The sequence below is a fragment of the Electrophorus electricus genome, chromosome 3 (genome assembly GCF_041902795.1).
Source record: "Electrophorus electricus isolate QZ-2024a chromosome 3, ASM4190279v1, whole genome shotgun sequence".
NCBI lineage: Eukaryota > Metazoa > Chordata > Actinopteri > Gymnotiformes > Gymnotidae > Electrophorus > Electrophorus electricus.
In genome coordinates this window covers 36,135,640-36,155,006 of record NC_137499.1, presented here as the reverse complement: position 1 = coordinate 36,155,006, position 19,367 = coordinate 36,135,640, and the positions used below count along the sequence as shown (strand labels likewise).

General features: G+C 41.0%; 1 protein-coding gene and 2 long non-coding RNA genes across 3 annotated transcripts; 1 reads left to right on the top strand and 2 right to left on the bottom strand.

Moving 5' to 3' along the window:
- Positions 1 to 1,646: 1,646 nt before the first annotated feature.
- On the top strand, positions 1,647 to 4,670 carry LOC113577909 (uncharacterized). Its single transcript, XR_014122845.1, has 6 exons — positions 1,647 to 1,756; positions 1,868 to 2,037; positions 2,143 to 2,252; positions 3,231 to 3,329; positions 3,422 to 3,514; positions 3,862 to 4,670. It is a non-coding gene; the product is annotated as an uncharacterized LOC113577909 (long non-coding RNA).
- A 4,607-nt stretch (positions 4,671 to 9,277) lies between these two features.
- On the bottom strand, positions 9,278 to 10,582 carry LOC118242113 (uncharacterized). Its single transcript, XR_004776547.2, has 2 exons — positions 10,037 to 10,582; positions 9,278 to 9,375 (listed from the first exon to the last, which is right to left on the bottom strand). It is a non-coding gene; the product is annotated as an uncharacterized LOC118242113 (long non-coding RNA).
- A 6,082-nt stretch (positions 10,583 to 16,664) lies between these two features.
- sco1 (synthesis of cytochrome C oxidase 1) lies at positions 16,665 to 19,286 on the bottom strand. Its single transcript, XM_027010796.3, has 7 exons — positions 18,941 to 19,286; positions 18,726 to 18,836; positions 18,420 to 18,510; positions 17,976 to 18,173; positions 17,628 to 17,720; positions 17,399 to 17,514; positions 16,665 to 17,065 (listed from the first exon to the last, which is right to left on the bottom strand). Exons 1-7 carry the CDS (start codon positions 19,088 to 19,090, stop codon positions 16,931 to 16,933), a joined length of 894 nt encoding a protein of 297 aa, XP_026866597.2. The 5' UTR covers positions 19,091 to 19,286; the 3' UTR covers positions 16,665 to 16,930.
- Between the last annotated feature and the right edge of the window lie 81 nt (positions 19,287 to 19,367).

The window sequence follows — 19,367 nt, the reverse complement described above, 5'->3', positions numbered from 1 at the left end:
CGGTCAAACCCCAATCCACCACACCACACCTCAACTCAAATTCTCTCTTGCTGGTTTTGGCTGTGTTTTGGGGTAGTTTTGTGTGATCAGTGTTTGTAAATGTGATTAGACCACTGCTTTGTTAAACCATATTGTCTTGTTGCTTGCCGCTTTTTCGAACAAACTGTTGTAAATATTTTTTTATACTCGTATACAGATTAATAGTATAGGTGTAAAATAGATGGGAAGTGCAGAGTTTGGCACCATTTCGGTTGTTCCTCCTTTCCTCCAGTTTAACGGTTTAGGGAGTCATGGATGTAAAAACTATTTTCTTTCTGTTTTATTTTGGTTAAGAAAACTAACCTACTCTATTCTGGACTAAGCTGTGGTTTTGTTTGTTATTTTGGCCTTATTCTCTCCTTTTCTACTCTACCTGACGCATTCCCAGTCTCTCAGTGCTGTTACAGCCAGAGCATAGACTGGGTTGTAACAGCCTTAACCAATATTACAACTTATCCTGAACTGAAAAGACACTGAAGTGACACAGCTGAAGAGTAAGACTGAAGAAGAAAAAAACCCTGAGTGCTCAACCAAAGAAGAAACTCACCAAATCTATAAATTGTTTAAATTACTTACATTTAAATATTCCCCCCCAAAAAAACAACAACAAAAAAAAAAAAACAGCAACAAGCAAGGCAAGTGATGGAGCTAAGTTTTATTTACCGAAATGATCTCAACCCTAAGGCTCAAATACAGGATCTTGAGCAGGAGACTGAGCCAGAGAGTGCTACTAGAGGCAGGGTTGAGAAGCACAGAGCTGATCCATCCAGGCAACTGGAGGATATCAGCGAGAGGCTGGAAGGAGCTGGTGGAGCCACTGCAGCTCAGATTGAGCTGAGAAACCAGAGGCTAATTTCAGGAAGCTGTGCCGTGATCTTGAAGAGTCCACCCTGTAGCACAAGAATAACCCAGCAAGACTTGTGGAGCAAATCAACAGCCTCCAACCAATCAAACAAGACTTGTGGAGCAAATCAACAGCCTCCAACCAATCAAACAAAAGCTTGAGAAGGACAAGAGCGAGTTGAAACTTGAAATGGATGATCTCTTGGAGGCAACTGCAAGAGCAAAGGTAATTAAAACATGATGGAGGGCCTACCATAATTAATTGCACAGCCATTTGAGAACATCATATTTTTGAAGGTCAATATTGCAAAATTATGCTGCTCTCTGGAGGACCAGCTAAGTGAAGTGAAAACTAGAGGAGGAGGACCAAAGGCTAAAGAACGGAAAATGCTATCAGCTCTCTTGACTCAGCCAGTTTAAATGAACACATTTTGCATGTTGACTGCTGTATAGCGGCCTTACCTATAGTCCATCTGCCGACTGTCAGCAGCTCCCAAAATTATATGAAGGTGAAACGATGAACCAGCTTGAGAAGGACTCTCTTTTGTCTCAGTTAACAAGGGTTAAACAGGCCTATGTCCAACAAAATGAGGAGATAAAAAGGCAGAATGAGGATAAAACAAAGGTGCAGTATAAAAATATATCTTAGTCCCTAAAGACTGAGAAGGTGGAACTAACCGTTATGTTGATCTTAACAGGCTAAGAATACCTTGGCCCATACACTTCAATCATCTTGTCATGACTTTGTCTTGTTTGAGAAGTAGGCGGTCAAGGCTGAGCTGCAGCGTGGAATGTCCAAGGTCAACTGTGAGGTGGTTCAGTGGAGGACCAAACACAGGTGCCATCCCATGCACTGAGGACTTTGGGATTCCAAGTAAGACTTTCTTGTAGTGCTGAGGGATTTATGTATACTACACCTATGTATACACATCGGGCTTATGCATATTACATTTGCTAACTTAACGTGTATTCCAAATCATATTAGAAATAAGCTGCCCCAGTGTCATCTGGAGGCTGTCAAGGTAGTTAAATCAAAGTTCTGCTCCATGGAGAAAACAAACCAGACATCAGGGGGTGGTGGAAGACCTGCTGACACATTTGGAGGGGGCAAACTCAGCTGCTCATGCGCTGGAGGAAAAATGGAGAAACTATAAGGTACAACAAACTTGCTGGCCTTCGTTTATTAATGAAGACAAGAAAACATACATGAAAATTCTAAAAGCAAATCTTTTTCTTCCTGTTTCATACCTCATTGTGTAGATTCTAGCAGAGTGGAAACAAAATATGAAGAGAGCCATGCAGAACTTGAAGCAACATTGAAAGAAGTCTGTTTCCTGGGAATAGAAACATTGAAAATGAAAACCTGAAGGGTATGGAGACATTTTTGACTGCCCTGGCTCTGAACGTGCTATCCCAACATTATGGTCCTCCTTTTGCCAGCTACCCAAGGACAGCCCCAGAGGTAGTCCACATCCTGGGCTTTGGGCGGACCCTTCCAGTACTTCTGGCCTTTCCATGGAAGAGGAAGAATATAGGCTTTATCCTCGCTAGCTCAGGGGCCTAGCCAGCTCCATCAACCGCCTTCACCGCGGTCCCAATTGAGCCCCTCAGCGCTCCTTGGTCCTGGCTCGGTAGCCCTAGAAAGCCCTCCAAGAAATTCCAGGGAATGTTCCCCTCCTCCTCCAGTGTGGTCGCAAACACCGGTTACAGTCCTCTCACAAATATCCAGGGATCCAGGCAACAGCTTTGGATGTCCTCAAGCACATCCCTGTAGGAGGTCTGTTTCCTGTGGTGTGAGTAGGTGTCCTGTTGTGGTTGGTCATTCTGTAATGGCCAGAGTGCCACACGGCAATGAGCAGGACATACAGACTCGCTCGACGGAGAAAAATGTTTATTAACATACGATACAAACACCGGCACTCATGTATAACAAACTGTGAACAAGAAAACATATATGGCAAACAAGAACAACGCGAACATGAACATGATTAATGACCGATCATAATGCACACACAGACAAGGGTTTAAATACATACAAACATGACAAGACTAAAGCAATGCAGCTGTGTGCTAAACATAGGCATGGTTACAAATGAGACACAGTCAAGAGAGAACTCCCACTGCATGCTGCGGGCCATACCACGTGACCAGTGGAAGGGGAGCCTTCCGTGACATCTACCAGACACCTTCATCACTGACAAACTTGAGGAAATATTAGTGAAAGCTCATGATGATGAGTTCTCCCTCTGGATATCCTAAATTATTAGAAAACATGAAATTACATTACAATGTCAATATTCAAGCTCTTAAAATGAAAATTGCTTTCCTTCCTTTTACTGTTGCTACAGTGTGAGAAAGACTAGAAGAACACGGTGAGATTACAAGATCTGGGGGACAAGTTACAGTGAAGGTCAAGGCCTACAAGAAGCAATCAGAGGAGGCTGAGAGTGAGGCTCTTCTCAAATAGGGAGTCCCCAGGCACCTGCTGTTTCTCTTATTGTTGGATAACTACAGATCAATGCTCTGATCTCTTTGTCAGGAGGAACAAGCAAACACCAGTTCAACCAAGCTGAGGAGAGCGCAGCCTGAGCTGGAGGAGGCTGAGGAGAAAGCCGACACCGCTGAGTCTCAGGTCAGCAATGACACCTGGGACATGCAGCATGGTTGATTTCAAATCAAAATAACTGAGTGGATTATATAGAGGGCACAGGTTAGTCAAGGTTGGGTTTCCCAAATGCACCATAAGACAAAGATCATCGCTTAATGATAGAATACACACTCTTGTATTTAAGACCAGCTTAACACTACAATGTCTTTGGTAAGCATTGCTAGGAATGGTAAGTCTAAGCATTGCTGTGCTCAGTAGCTTGGTGAATGTAGCTGATTTTAGGTCACACTCGCATTCAGCGTGATGCACACCTCCTATTCAAACTGTGAATCCATCAGTGTGGTGCTTTACTTGATCCTTTTTACATTCAGGGAACGGACAGACAGGAGAGAGATGCAAGAGACCTCAAGATGGAAGCTGGTGTGCTTTTTTTTTATTTGTAGAAAATTAGTTTTCATTTAAAGAAATATGGGGCCATCTCTAAGCAACCGGACAGGGACGCGGTATGTGCATTTTGGCCCTGGACTCCAGCACATTGGACCTGAAACAAAACAATGACTGCAAGTGCAGCTTTAATTTGAAGGCTTCTGCTCTGGAATGTGTATCATGTGTATTGGTGAAATGGTGGTGAGCTTTTGTGTGAGTGACTTGCAGTAACTTTAGGGCATGCATGCTTTTCAGGAGGAACAGGTCATTATATTATATCCATTATTACTTATATTTCTTCACAAAATGGCAATAAAGAAGCATGTCTGCTTATTTGATGTGAACAAAACCTAGCTTCTGGATAAAATATAACAATCTTACCACTGATTTAAAAAACTGCTAAAGTTTTTCATTTTGAAACAAATGGTAATAGCAAGCAGTTACAAACAAGTACCCTGTACTAGACATAAACTGTATAACGATGACTTGAACTAAAAATAATTTTTCACACATAGAATTCATGATGTTCAGATTCATAGAGAGATTAAACTGATGAACAAATGCCTATGCTGTTTTATCTATAGCTCAGGTAATCATGGATGACTCAGTATTTTCACTATGCATATGAATTCAGCAATAAATGCAGGTTAACTGAGTAATGATGGTAAAAGATTAAATGAAAATAATAAATAAAATAACCACTTAAGGATTTTGTTTGTTGGATATCCAATTATTTTATCCACATGTCATATGGAAGAGGGAAATGATTCAATTCCCATTTAAGTGGTAGGACTATTGTCAAGTCAAATATATTTATATAGTGCTTTTTACAACAGTTGCTGTCACAAAGCAGCTTTACAAATGTCCAAGTCCAAGCCCCCAATAAGCAAGCCAAGGGCAACAGTGGCAAGGAAAAACTTCCTAGAGCACGAGGAAGAAACCTTGAGAGGAACCAAGACTCCAAGGAGGGGCCGTCCTCCCCTGGCCAACAACGGACATTATAATAGTAACAATATAAACAATAAGGAGCAGAATAAGTAGTGCAAGAAAGAAAAATAAAATAAATAAAGAATGAAAAAATAAGCAATCAATGTCTAGTCTGGTTTTCATCATGACATCAGGGGTAGGTGAACCTCGGCAGAAAGGGAGACTAGAATATCAGGCATGTCCAGGGTGTGTAGATTAGGGAACTATAATGTGAAAGAGGGACTCTGGCAGATCGACCTATGACAGCACAGCTAAAAGGAAAGAGCCATTAGGAACCACAGGCATGAGTGACAAAAGAGAAGTGAAGTGACAGCATCATAACATCCCAGTTTAGCAAAAGTCTCAGTGCCCATGGACCCCCAGATCTACCCCTTTACCTAAGATGGGAAGTCGTTCATAAAATGCCTGACTGTACAAATAGGTTTTCAGCCTAGCCTTAAATATTGAGACTGTGTCTGAGTCTCAAACATTTATAGGAAGATTGTTCCATAGTGTGGGAGCTTTATAGGAAAAGGCTCTGCCCCTGCAATTTTTATTCTTAGTACTAGTAAAGAGCCTTTTGATCTAACAGACGTGGTGAGTTGTAATACACTAGGAGCTCCCTAAGGTACTGTGGGGAAAGACCATTCAGTGCTTTCTAGGTCATTAGAAGCATTTTACAATCAATACAAAATTTTACTTGGGGCCAATGTAATGTAGCTAAGATAGGAGTAATGTGATCAAATTTTCTAGTTCTAAGTAAGATCTTTGGCTGCTGCGTTCTGAACTAGCTGGAGCTTGTTTAGGCACTTAGTGGTACAGCCAGATAGTAAGGCATTACAGTAGTCCAATCTTGAAGTGATAAATGCATGGACTAGCTTTTCTGCATCATATGAGGAGAGTATATTCCTAATCTTTGCAATGTTCCTGAGGTGGAGAAATATTATTACATGAGCTTCGAATGAGAGACTGGCATCAATGATCACTCCAAAATCTATAAGCTGTGATTGGGAGACCAATGAGGTTTATTAAGTAATTAGAGAGCGAGGTACTAGCCGTCTGTGGGACTAATGGAAGCACTTCCGTTTTTTGAGGATTAAGTGAGTGAAAGTTTCTCAACATCCAGTGTCTGACGTCCTTTATGCATTCCTCAATAATACTAAGATGATACATGTCCTCTGGTTTGGCTAAGACATACAGCTGAGTATCATCATCGTAGCAGTGGAAACTAGCACAGTGTTTGCATATAACGTCACCTAGAGCTAGCATATATAAAGAAAAAAGCAGAGGCCCTAGAACAGATCTTGGTGGGACACCATAGCTAAACCTTCTTGTATGCTGAAAAGTCTCCATTTATGTTAACAAAGTGAAAGCGACCAACTAGATAAAATTTTAACCAGGAAAGAACCTTGCCCATAATCCCATCAACATTTTTGAGTCTATATAGTAAAATGTTGTGATATATAGTGTCAATAGATCTAAAGTGATCTATAGCTGTACTCAGATCAAGCAATATAAGCAGAGAGACATAACCCTGGTCAGAAGCCAACAACAGGTCATTAACTGCTTTAATCAGTGCTGTCTCTGTACTATGATGAGGCCTAAACCCTGACTGAAAGACTTCATGTATCTGGTTGCGATTCAGGTTTAAGCTTAGCTGCTGAGCTACAGCTTTTTCTAGGATCTTGGAAATAAATTGAAAGTTTGAGATCGGCCTGTAATTTGACAGCTGACGTGGGTCGAGGTTAGATTACTGCTAATTTGAACGGTTTAGGAATGCCATAATTCTAGACGTAGTGGCTGACATGATCGTGCGTATCGTTTGGTAGCAAGGCGAGGTTACTATAATATGGCTCGTATGTAGTTCGAATGAAATGAGGGAAAGGTCCAAAATGGCATCAGCCTGGGGTAGTATGACTATGTCCACACCATAGGACAGTACTAAGTCAAGCGTATGTCCACCAGACTGTGTGGGTGCTCTTATACATTGGGTGAAACCCACTGACTCTAATATAGAACTAAAGGCTGATCTCAGAGGGTCTTGGGCACTATCAATGTGAATATCGAAATCACCAACAATAATGGCTCTCTCTACTAGAGCGACTAGAATAGAGAGGAAATCTGCAAATGTGCTAATAAATTCTGAATAGGATCCTGGTGGCCTGTAGATGCCGATTAGGGGAAGAGGCCGGGTAGTCTTCTTATCCTTGGTTGCATTGTTCATGCTAGTAAAAATAATTTAAATGACTCAAAATCATAACCAGCTTTCTGGTTTATGCCTAATGTGCCAGTATAAATAAATGCAATGCCACCTCAATGGCTGCTTAGACGAGGGCGGTGTACATAGCTGTAGCCAGAAGGACACGCATCGTTTAAAGATATGCACTCATTTGGCTTGATCCAGGTTTCTGTTAGAGAAAGTACATTAAATCTATGATCTGTGAGGATTTATTTTAACATAAGCAGTTTAGATGTTAGGGATCTAACATTTAGTAAACCCAGCTTTAGATGAAAGGTGGAGGCAGTATTCTGTGAGTCAACTTACTTTAATACTAATTAGGTTATTAAGATATGTTTTTCTTGGTTTTCTGTATTTCTGCTTAGCTCGACGAACAGACACAGTGTCAATATGGTGAACCTTGGGTGACGTCTAGTAGCAATCAGCAGACGGGTGGTTTCCCCTCTTTGTCTGCTGCCTGGCCTCTGGATTGCCAAAGATTACCTAGGTCTGTCATAAGACCGTGGCTTATGTTACAAGAGAGGAGAGCAGCACACTCCATAGGATGGATACCGTCCTGCCATAAAAGGCCAGACTTGCCCTGAAATGTGGTCCAATTTTCTATGATCCCCGCATTGTTTTGTGAGCTCCACTTGGAAGATATCCGGCTGTATGTTATATCGTCGTGGCGCGTTGGGATGGGAACAGAGCACACTACGGCATCTATTGTAATTGCAGCAGTGATTTTGTCATTGTGTTGTTTCTTTCATTCCCTTGAGAGATTCAAATGAAATTAAATTTAATCTAATTACTATTATGAATACTGTATTAAATTAGATTCTGATGTAAATATCAGGTTTTCATGAGTTACATCACCCAGAGTCAAACTGACAGAGCACATGAAATGCAGTTAGTCAGTTAGCTCTCATAATACAGAATAAGATGAGATGTAGGTCTCTTGTAGATTGTCAGAACAATCCACCAGAATCAAATGGACAGCAAGCTAAAGTTACTTTCTTTGCTGGAGTGCCTAATTCTGCCCATTTTGGAATCTGTGATGTAAACAAAATTCTTTCATTCTTTATGTTTTTCTCAGGCACACAACAGAACAGGTTATTTTAAAGTCTGGCCAATGTAGCAGTTCCATTCCACAATACAAAATAAATTATGTTCATATATCTTGTTAACTCAAAAATAAATATGATTCAATTGGGATGACTTGATATCTTTTATATACATTTCCTGGGAGCAAGTAATATAATAGCACAACAGATTGATTACTGTATATAACAATGCTGCTTTCAACAAATAGCTGATGAACAAATTGCAATGAATTTGCCTCTTTATTTAGCATGTTCCTGCTGTATCATATAAGGGCTGTTAGAATCGATTTGCTATATATAAGCACACAGTATGACCTTTGTCACAGTTGGGTCACATGACACGAGCCAGCTTCAGTCGGTCCAACTGCAGTGACAGATGCATAGTTCAACTGTTGCTTCCTTTCACTGATAAAAGCTATACTGCATACAAAGCTCCATATAATGTAAATTCTTCAACTGCGCTAATCTGTAAGGATGTTTATCTTAGGACCTTCCACACCTGAGTACAGTCTGGTGAGTGCTAAACATGGGGACTAGTTTTCTACTAAATGCTTTTGAAAGTGGAAGGTATACTCATAGTGCTGCACTATAATATAGCCATTCTCTGAAAATCAGAAGCTTTTTAGTAGGATCTATTTGCTACAAATGCACTGAAGCTATAACCATCACCAACAGTTCTGATGATATTAAACATGGTGTAACACATTTACAATAGTTGCATGTTCATTTTAATTAATTCTGAGACAACTCAAACTACAAAAATACAGCATATTAGTGTATAAGTAAAGCAACAATATTAGATCATTTTTCAGCAAACAAGAAAAAAAAAATTTTTATATTATTTTATATTTTTTATATTAATATGGACTTTGGGTGGACTGTTAACCAAACACTGTATCTGTTCTGGTGTGAACCAGCATGAATGAGAAGCAAAAAAAAATGCAGCCACCCACTGTGAATAGTAAATGTGCAGAATGTGGGGACCATAGCAGGCATCTGGCTGAGAAGGTCTCGGTTAAGTGGCAGTCCAAAAACAGTGATCTTGTTCTCTGGTCGTCTCTTCTGTGATAGCCTGTCACCTTGGCAATGTCACCTGAGTGTTTTGAAACAGGCTGCTGAAGATACACAGATTTATCACAGATGGCTCAGACACCTGGAAAAAAAAATCGCCTCTGGAAAAAAAAAAAAAAAAAATATTGGCCAATAAGAAATACTTAAAAGCAATGATGAAATGTCACACATATGATACAATAATTTGTCCCACTTATAGAAGTAATGTAGTAATACTTTGTAATACTTGCCACATTTTTGGAAGGATGTGATTAAAATGGTGCAAGAAGTCCTTAAAAGGTGCTTGTTTATGGGATCTTTTAAATAGAAATAAGTTTTAAAACTAAGGTAAATGCAATCACAATGTACCAATAGCCATCAAAAAAGTTGCTGAATGCTGATAGAAAGCCAGGTGCCAAAAACACAGGTGTGCAGAAACAGAAATGATGACTTCTTTATTATGTGGAAAAGAGGACCACTTGCTGAGCTTCAGTGACTGTGAGGTCGATGAAATACACGGACCAAATGCTTAAAAAAAGATCAAAACCTCACTAATTTATGCAAAAATTAAAACCTCAAATTGTCAGTGTCACTTTGGCCCAATGCCAATATAAAAATGATATAACCTGTTGAATACAACACTCAGACTCTGGAGCACTAGAGAAGAAAGAGATGGCTGAAGAGTCAACTTTTAATTTTTTTCCTTTCTACATCTCCTAATGAAGAGGAAAAAAAACCCAAAACAAAACAAAAAATCCTTCAAACCACGCTACCTGCTCCCACCTGGATAATGCCGCAGCGGGTCTGTTCTTCAAGGTTCAGCTTCCACTCAGTGATGCACTAAATATGTGGCCTTCAGATACAGATTTCTCATGCTTCCCACCTGCCTGGATGGCTGTGGTCCTGGGTAGTTCGGCGCCTTCCATAGCCTAACTCTCTGGTGCTTCCTATCTCATGTTTAGTCAGACGGGTTGTTACAATTTAAACCCGGATCCACGCTCTGCAGGGAGCTCGGCGCTGGCATAGGCCTGTGAGGTGAAGCATGAGGCGGCGCTCATGCCAAAATAGCACGCCAGCCGTGATTCCCGTGCGTGGGCCCACCGCGCTGCTCGCCCGCGCGGTTCAGGCCTGCCCATCCTTAGGCCGTGTGGCTAACTGCGTCCTCGAGCGGCAGGCAGACTCGCAGGCGTCTGACTGGCCCACCTGATCTAAAAGTCACATCACACGTCCCTGGCCGCGTGCTGCCGGAAAATGAAAGCGATAAGAAGCGGTTTGAGCAGAAAAGGCCGCGTTGTTACTGGCTGCGTCTCGTGTGAACGCCTTGCTTTGCTGCAGCAGACTGTGGCCTCAACGGTGCAGGCGCTACTGTCATCCTGCACCCGTGCATCATGGAGATATAAATAAATGCCATTGTCTTACGTAAACCGAAATGGTGGTTTCCACTGCTAAAATGTGTTGTGCTCCGGAATGAAACAGCACGCTCTTTCGTGGTCAAGGTAGGGTGCGTGAAGGCATTTTCTATTTGCTTTTATTAAGTCAGCAAGGAAACAGGCAATTGCAGGGTTTCGGGGAAACGCAAAAGTCTACCGGGCCACTCTCCTGCTGTGTTTGTTACCCAGTTGGTGTTAAAGCTGTTTAAGAATAATTGAAATATGCATAATCGATGCGTTTGCTGCTGAATGAGGTGAGCACGCCCTCTGCTGGTTTCTCAGTAGCACTGCACATTGAGAATCAAGATTCTCAGACTAAAAGCAGCCCCCATTAATTATGCTTATATAAAATAAATCACAAAACACACAAATATTATTCTAAATGAAATATTAAATGTTATTTGCTTAATGTAAAGCTTCCTTCTGTTACTCAATGACTGTTAATGTTTACCTTGTCAGTATCAAAGCATATGTATCGATACAAAAATACACGAATGGACAAACCATTAATTTTCCTACACTAAAACAAGGCCAGAGACTATCAACTGTAGGAACTGCTCTATGGCAGCACCATGCAATTGTACTCCCAGCCATGAAAGGGATGCATAGATACATACATAGGTGAGGTACTGTCTAAAGATGTTTAAACATTTAAAGCGTACAAGAGAATGACTCCCTTGTTCTCCGTCAGCTAAATAAACAATGTGTGCATGTAAATATGATGCATAGTGATGCATAATGCATAATATCACAACAGTAGTGAATCGAGTGAACAGTCAAAAGTCTTTAGGCACATGAATAATTTCAACAATCAGCCGCTGGTGTCGAACACTTGTAGAATGATGGTGTTGAATATTTGTTAGTGGAAAATTATATTGCTATAATTATACATATAACACTACAATTGCTAATACAGTATAAGCAGTCTTTGTAAGAGTAGATATTTCCAATAGTCAAACCTGGGTACTTCCTTTAGTTACTATCCTTTTGCACCAGCTTCCAACTCAAGTAGCACTTTCCACAGTTGAATCAGGTGGAGGCCTATTTGCTCCTTCTGTTCACAGGGCACAAATGGCATCAGATATGCCACACATATGACACAGTCATAATAATAAACCATAGTAGGTGGCAGATTTGACAAGTGACATAACAGCAAAGTGATGCAACTCTGTTTTTTCCCCAGCTTTCTCTTTTAAAAGTCTTTATGTTGTGGTTTTTTGACCAAGTGCCGCAGTCCAGCTACATCCTCGTTGGCCTTCTTCTGCAGCGTAGATGAGTAGAGGTTCTCATCAGTCCTCGGGAGACCTGGCTTCTTCTCACCACGCCTGCTCTGCAGGTTCCATGATGTTCCTCTCATCTTCCTTTACTCCTTTCATGGTTTCCAAGTTCTGCTTCTTCCCTGCCATTTCTGCTCAGTACTCCCTGGCTCTCTGACCCGTATCTGACCTAGACTTATTAATCCATATGTAACACAAAGGCAAACCATGAGCACATGCATTATAGCACATTTGACTCTCTTCCCTAGTTCCTGAAGTTCTTCCATTCCACCTTTCATGACAGTTTGCTCAGCTTCTTACAGACATTGCTGCAGGTCTTTGACTGTGGCCTCCAGATTCTTCTTCATCCACTCCAGATGGGTACTGGTGTTCTGGTCCTTCTTCAGCTCCTCTCGTGGTGGCCTATAAAGCAACAGCACCTGGCAGCGCTACAGACCCAAAACGTACCAGCCCCAGATACAGTTTCCAACAGCACAGTTCTGGCTATGCCGGTGGTAGTGGTAGCTCAGTAGTTAAGGTACTTGACTAGTTCAAGCCCCACCACCAACAAGTTGCCACTGTTGGGGCCCTTGAGCAAGGCCCTTAACCCTCAATTGCTCAAGTTGCATTTAGTCATAATTGTAAGTCGCTTCGGATAAAAGCGCCAGCTAAATGCAGTAAATGTAAATGTAAATCTCATCTGCAAAGCTTTCTATCTGAGCAGCATTTTGAGTCCCAGCCTGAAGGGTTATGATGTCCAGTCAACGGGCGGTTCGTTTGAAACAAATATATCAGTTTGATCTGAACATTTGCGGTCTGCACACCAAACAGGTCATGAGGGTCTGCTTCTCTCTCGTGTCCACCAGCATCTTTCTGCATCCCTCCGACCACTTTTATCTCCAGGTCTTTAGACACCATCTAAGCACTCCTGCGCTCAGCCTTGGGCTCGGCCGGGGCATCTACTACCTCCAGTCCTCCTGCCCAATGCCCCTGGTGTCTTGGAACGACCAGAGAAAGAGGACTACTACATCAGCAGAGAGGATCTGAGAACCTGAGGTCACCCATGAGTTTGTTTAGATTGGCCTGCAGGACTGAAGATCATGAGCAAAAATTCTAATTCTGTACTCATGCTTTGGGGAACATGCACTCTTCTTCCAAGGATGGAGAAGCCTATTGGCTGTGGAGCAAAAATAAATAAAATAAATACAATGTTCTTCAAAACACTGGCTTTGGAAAAAAAAGAATTAAATACTTTTCCAAAAAAACAACATAGCTGAAATAACATTTACAATACGGTACACCAACAAAGGTTTTATCACACACAGTCTGACTAACCCTGACCTATTCCAGTGTCTGTGGTGTCTATGCACTCCCATTCAATGTCTATGGTGTCTATGCACTCCCATTCAATGTCTATGGTGTCTATGCACTCCTATTCAATGTCTATGGTGTCTATGCACTCCCATTCAATGTCTATGGTGTCTATGCACTTCTAAGCCCTCCCATTCAATGCCTTCTTTCTTGCACAGCTTTTGTTCAAGCACAGACATGTGGTGCTTGTGACAGTGCATTAATGCTCCTCCCAGTGCAACAGTCTGCCCTCTCGAACTTTCGGCAAATCAGCAGATTTCATGCCTAGTAGATAGGCCACTTTGTCCGCTACCGTTTTTTAAAAATAGACCAGTGTTAGTTTTGTTAATAGGTTATGCTAAATGTAAAACCTACAGTTTTACAACCTACAGCATCTTTAATAAAAACAGAAGATGACAGTGTATTAAAACCTAAAGCACAGCATCACCCTCTGTGCCACCATGCCTGCTCCTCATACTGCTTCTGCTTAAAAGTTCCCATAATGCACCACTGCCCCAGGCACATTGTACGTACCAACGTTCCCCTTTGAGTTGAAATCCAGGATGTCAACTTTAGTCTGTCTTACCACAGAGAATCGAAGAATACCTGTGTGTTACTGTTGTAATAGACACTGCTGTGTTGATTTATGGACAACTCTGATCTTTCAACTGTTCTCATGAGTTCTGTTTCATTACTGCAATGCACTATGCATAATTATATGTATTGGTGGTGATCAACATTTCTTTGAACAACAAATAATGCTCTCTAGTGTAGTGTGGATTAAATTATTCACTATGTACACCACTAGATTAAATTATTCATTATGTACACCACTAGATTAAATTATTCATTATGTACACCACTAGATTAAATTATTCATTATGTACACCACTGTGTACTGCAAGGTTCTGTAGACCAGCATTCAAGAGGAGAAACAAACTCCGAAACAAAGTTCCACTTTAAGATTTCAGTTCCAGTTTCCCTTTTGTTCCAAAATAGGATAATGATGACTATGATTATTTACACTGTTATTAGTAAACAATAAAGTGTTTATATGTTTCTAAATTAGTATTTTCTCTTATACGTTTTTATGTGATTATAATCGCTTTTCGGTGTCTAGATATGCCTTAGCATTTCTGGAAAATGAACTCATGCAGCAAGAGGAGTTCTCATATCTTACAGCCTGCACTCCCAAAAGCCGCCAGCAGAGGGTGTACTAGGATGATTGGGTCTTTCAGGGTGCCCTGAACATGCGAAGTAAATAAAACTCAGGGAAATGTTTGACTGTGGGTTTGTCTGTGTCCTTTCTCCAGTACAATAAATGTTTCACCTGCATTTTTCCAGATACTTGCTCTTTCTTCTTGTCTCCAACACATACAATTGTTGCAAAGTACTGAATAACACTTAAAGGAGCAAACATTTAAAGTCATTTTTTTTCAATAATTCTTCTTCACATTATGAAACACCCTTTAAACTGACATCTAGTGGCCAGGATCTTTCAGATATTCTATACCAAATCCATTTTGAACAATACTTCCACGTGCGAGACCCTGTCTATAGAATATAAATTGGTTGCTTTGAAAACTACAATGCATTTTGATTCTTCATCTCCTGTGTGCAACAATGTATTGAAAAAAAAAGTTATTAACTAGTAAATAACTAAAAAATAAATTGTTTGCTACCTTTTGTTGGAAAAAAAAGACTTGTTGCTCCTTTAATGTTTAGAATCTTGGTGCCATATTTTCTAGTACCAAACAATAATAAACAGCAATCTGTTTCACTAAATCTTGAACGGAAACTAATCAGACTGTGCACAAGTTTACTGACACTATTCATTAGGACTAATTTAATAAGGATAGGCTCATTTTCCAGTGTGCACAAAGAGGCATGGGAAGGAAACAGCTCAGGTTTGATTATTCCATATATTCCTTTGAACTTTCTTTTAAAATTGTAGTTGAAATAGCAAAGAATTAACAGCATGATGTTCACCTGACACCGACCTGTAGCATAAACTGTCAAGCTTTGTGAGAGAATGTGAGGAAGCAAACTGTAGCATTTTTCTCGGGTCTGTAGACTGGGAGCCACTTGTAGAGGTTCATAGAGCAAACAAGAGTACCTGTGCAGAGAAAATGGGGAAACATCAGAACATTTCATTGGTCAGAAATCAATTATGACTGAATAATGAATCATGAATTAATGATTCATTCTGCCTTCTGCCTTAAAAACACTGTGCAACAGTGCTGAGAATGAAAAATAAAACACAGAATGTGAGCAAAATCTGGGTATCTGAGTCATGGTGGAGTCAATATGTTGACTTATGTAAATCACCCAGACAAGAATTGGTATGGTCATGTTCTTAATCTCTGGATGTCAGACAGCTTCACCATGACAACAAACGTGTGTCACTAGTGAGGAATCAGTCAGATTAAGAACAAAGAACACGGAACACTGGGGCTGTACGCAGTATGACTTATTTTCAGGATCAGGGAATATTAGTTGTGTGCACTCATCACTTCCAAGTGTGCTGGAGACTATCTGGAATCAGGCTTGGGTCAAGTGCTTAGCCTAACAGCTCAAAATATACACTTGGCAAGACATCCTATACAACATGAGAATGACAGCCATCACAATTTCTTGATGTCTGCCCTGTTTGTAAATATGGATAATATACTGTCCTGATGATACGGTCTTGATAAGAATTCTGGTGTTTTTCCCCTAGTGTATATAAAGGGTGTCAATAATACATAAATCAAAAAGAAAATAAAGAAAACATACTCAGGGTCCTCACATATCCATATGTTTCCTTCCTACACATGTCCTGTGAGCCAAGATTGGTCCATTTACGGCATGTTAGCTGATGCTTTTATCCAAAGCAACTTACAATTATGACTGAGTACAACTTGAGCAATTGAGGGTTAAGGGTCTTGCTCAGGGGCCCAACAGTGGCAACCTGGCAGTTGAAGCAGTAACCTTTCAATTACAGGTCAAATACCTTAACTGAGCTACCACTATCCAGCAAATATTATGCTCAGAAAAGGATTTTTACAATTGACTGAGGTGATGCGATCTTATTAACAATGATCTATTGTGCTTATCATAGATGTCACAGAATACACCTTCATACTCAGATCCATCTTAACTATACAAAGCAATACGATATGCTAGAGCATACCTGTAAGCCAACCACTAGCCTCAGTTGTTCTGACATTGTCAGGGCATAGAGCACCAGAGCATGGACAATCAGCCAGGGTCCTAGTCTAGTTTAGGCATGGTGCATGCCTAAATTAGAGAACGTACCACTTCATTCAAAACTGGCTAATCCCAGCAGTTTTTGAGTGCTTCTTCAAAACCAAACAATAACAAATGGAAAAAAAATTGATAGACACCTTATTTTATTTGAAGATCCATATTCTTTAGAGAAACAACAAAGGAAATCTTTAAGCCAACTTAAAACTGGTTATTTATTTTTCTGCAACAGAACTGCTGAGGAGAAAGAATTCAAGGTTGTGTATTCATAAATAGTCTGCCTAAATAGGAAGTAAAATACAAAAAGTGAAAAAGAATGCATTGGTCCAGAATGTTCTGCAAAGCAAGAAGATCAGATGGAGGTGCATCTCCAGAAAGAGCCATTTCCAGGGATGCTAATTGGCCTTCCTTAGTTTCCTCATGTGTGAAGCAATGGAGGAGGAGATCTCAGCTGCTTTCTTGTTCTGTCCATAGTAGTCCACAAACTTGGCATCTGGGCCCACCAGGTACATAATGATGGTATGATCAACCTGAGTTTTGGATAGAAGCACATTTTGAAGTAAGGTTAGGAATTCATACTGACGGTCTCTTTGAAAGCTTTTTCTACACCTACTTTGGCATACAGGAATCTGAGATATGCCAAAAGAAGTCCTAAGTACTCAATTATTGTGATCTAACTTTGCACTTGCATGTCATATTACTGCAAAATGATGATCAAATAATGACTTGAAATAATTGTGTTTTGCTGCTCTGATAGAAATATAATCTACAAAATTCTTGGAAGTGCCCCAAGGAACTAAGTCAGTTACAACGTGTTATTTTAAAGACTTTTTACATTTAAATGTTCATATTTCAACACTCACAATATAGTCGTTGTCTTCATCTCGTGGGCCCTGGCTGTAGTATACTCTGTAGGCTCTGGAAACCTGTTCGACTTGTTCAACTGTTCCTGTCAAGCCTATCAGCTTTGGCGAAAACTCTGCAGCAATGAGGAAAGAATGCCCACAATATAAAAACATTGTTCATGCAGAAACTCAATATTCAATATGTATTTAAAAAAATGACTGCTGTATTGTTTTTCATGACCTTTACCTTTCACATATTCTGCCAAAGCCTTTGGTGTATCTCTCTCTGGATCGATTGTGATCAGAATTGGTGTTAAATCTGGGAGCGTCTTTATACTGTCTGCAATATAAAATATCGCAATCACCATATAAATCCAATGATCGAACTTCATGTGAATCATGACATCATCATTTGGCACATATGCATGTCAGCAAATCGTGCAAACGGATGTGATTGTTTGGAGAAATGAGCCGGCGCAGAGACAGATCCGCTGCGCACACTATGTATGACTTCTTTTTCTTCCCTTATTAATGCTGTGTCACACGCACGCTATGCCAAGCGGAGCTAACTGCACGCTTGTAAAAGTTACGTTACCAATCTCATCCACGACTGTGATCATCTTCTCCAGTTCATCGGGACAGATGTCTGGACAATGCGTGAACCCGAAATAGATCAGCACCCACTGGCCGAGGAAGTCTTCACTTTTTGAAGGCATGCCGTTGTGATCAATAAGAACGAATGAGCCTCCAAGAGCTGGTTTCCCCAAAGACTTTGTTCTTTCTCTCTCAATCACTGGATAAAAGATGAAACTCTATCATTCTGCACATAAATCAACTAACAGCATTCACAGAGCCACAATCAATACATCAACTTAATAACCTTAACAACAGCAACAACAACCTTAATAACAATGAACACATATTGTTGACAGCAATAATCAGACCTCACTTGTGCATGTTTCAGTCTCAAATGTGGGTATATGCTATATTCATTTATGAATGGAAACCCAAGAGGAAAATCAAATATTTAACTCCTTACTTTGCTCTCTCTCATTTTTAAGGAATTTCATCCCCAAAAGAAGAGTTCCACCCAAGGCAAGTGTGACAGCAAGAGACTTCCATGTTACTGGCTGTGGAGGTTATCCAAGGAAGGCAAGAATCCTCATTACCATAAAGCCATAAAGCTCATCACTACATACAATGCAAGCAATTCATTTTCTTACAGCCGCCCATAAGCCGTCAGATGCAAAACAGACCCAGCTAAGATCTTCAAGGACACTCTTAAGTCTCTCTAGCCCAGTGCCTGATGCGTTAATATAATATGAAGCAGAAATAAGCCGCTTACGCCAGACTTCTTATCGGGAGAGCTGCTCCCTCTGGACGAGGGCGGTGGAGGAACGGACGTCAGAGATCTTACATTCGGAAATCGTGTTCTGCACAGAAGCGCAAGTCTCGGCTGCAATGTTGGAGAGATACACATTTAGCACATTACCTACACAATAAATAACCTACTGTGTGCACGAATGCAGACTTCAAATGGGCATGTGTCAGGCTACCTACCAGCTCTGGATATGTGCGTCCTGTGGTGCGAGCCAGACTGTGAATGCCACGGCTGGAGACACACTTATGGAGACTGGCTGGTCTAAACATGGAGCATCCCAGTCTCTGCAGACCTAGAGAGAGTGTGGCCATGGCTCCCACCGCCAGCATGCTGTCCGCAGCACGCACTGATATAGGGCTCCTCGGGATACGATTAACTGAGCGGAGCTTGGATCAGCACATTGCCCCCGTCCGAGAGAGGCGGACTGTTGTCGAACTAAAACCGGTGCGAGGTCAGGTCAACCGCCTGACAGGTAAGTGAAACTAGAAGCGGACATGAGGTCAGCGCCGGCTTCTCCTTCTCTACTTCGTCCAGGCTGTTGACATCGGATGAGAGGGACACCCAGCGTCTGTGTGAGAGATTGCAGCCAGAGTCTGGTACCCGTCA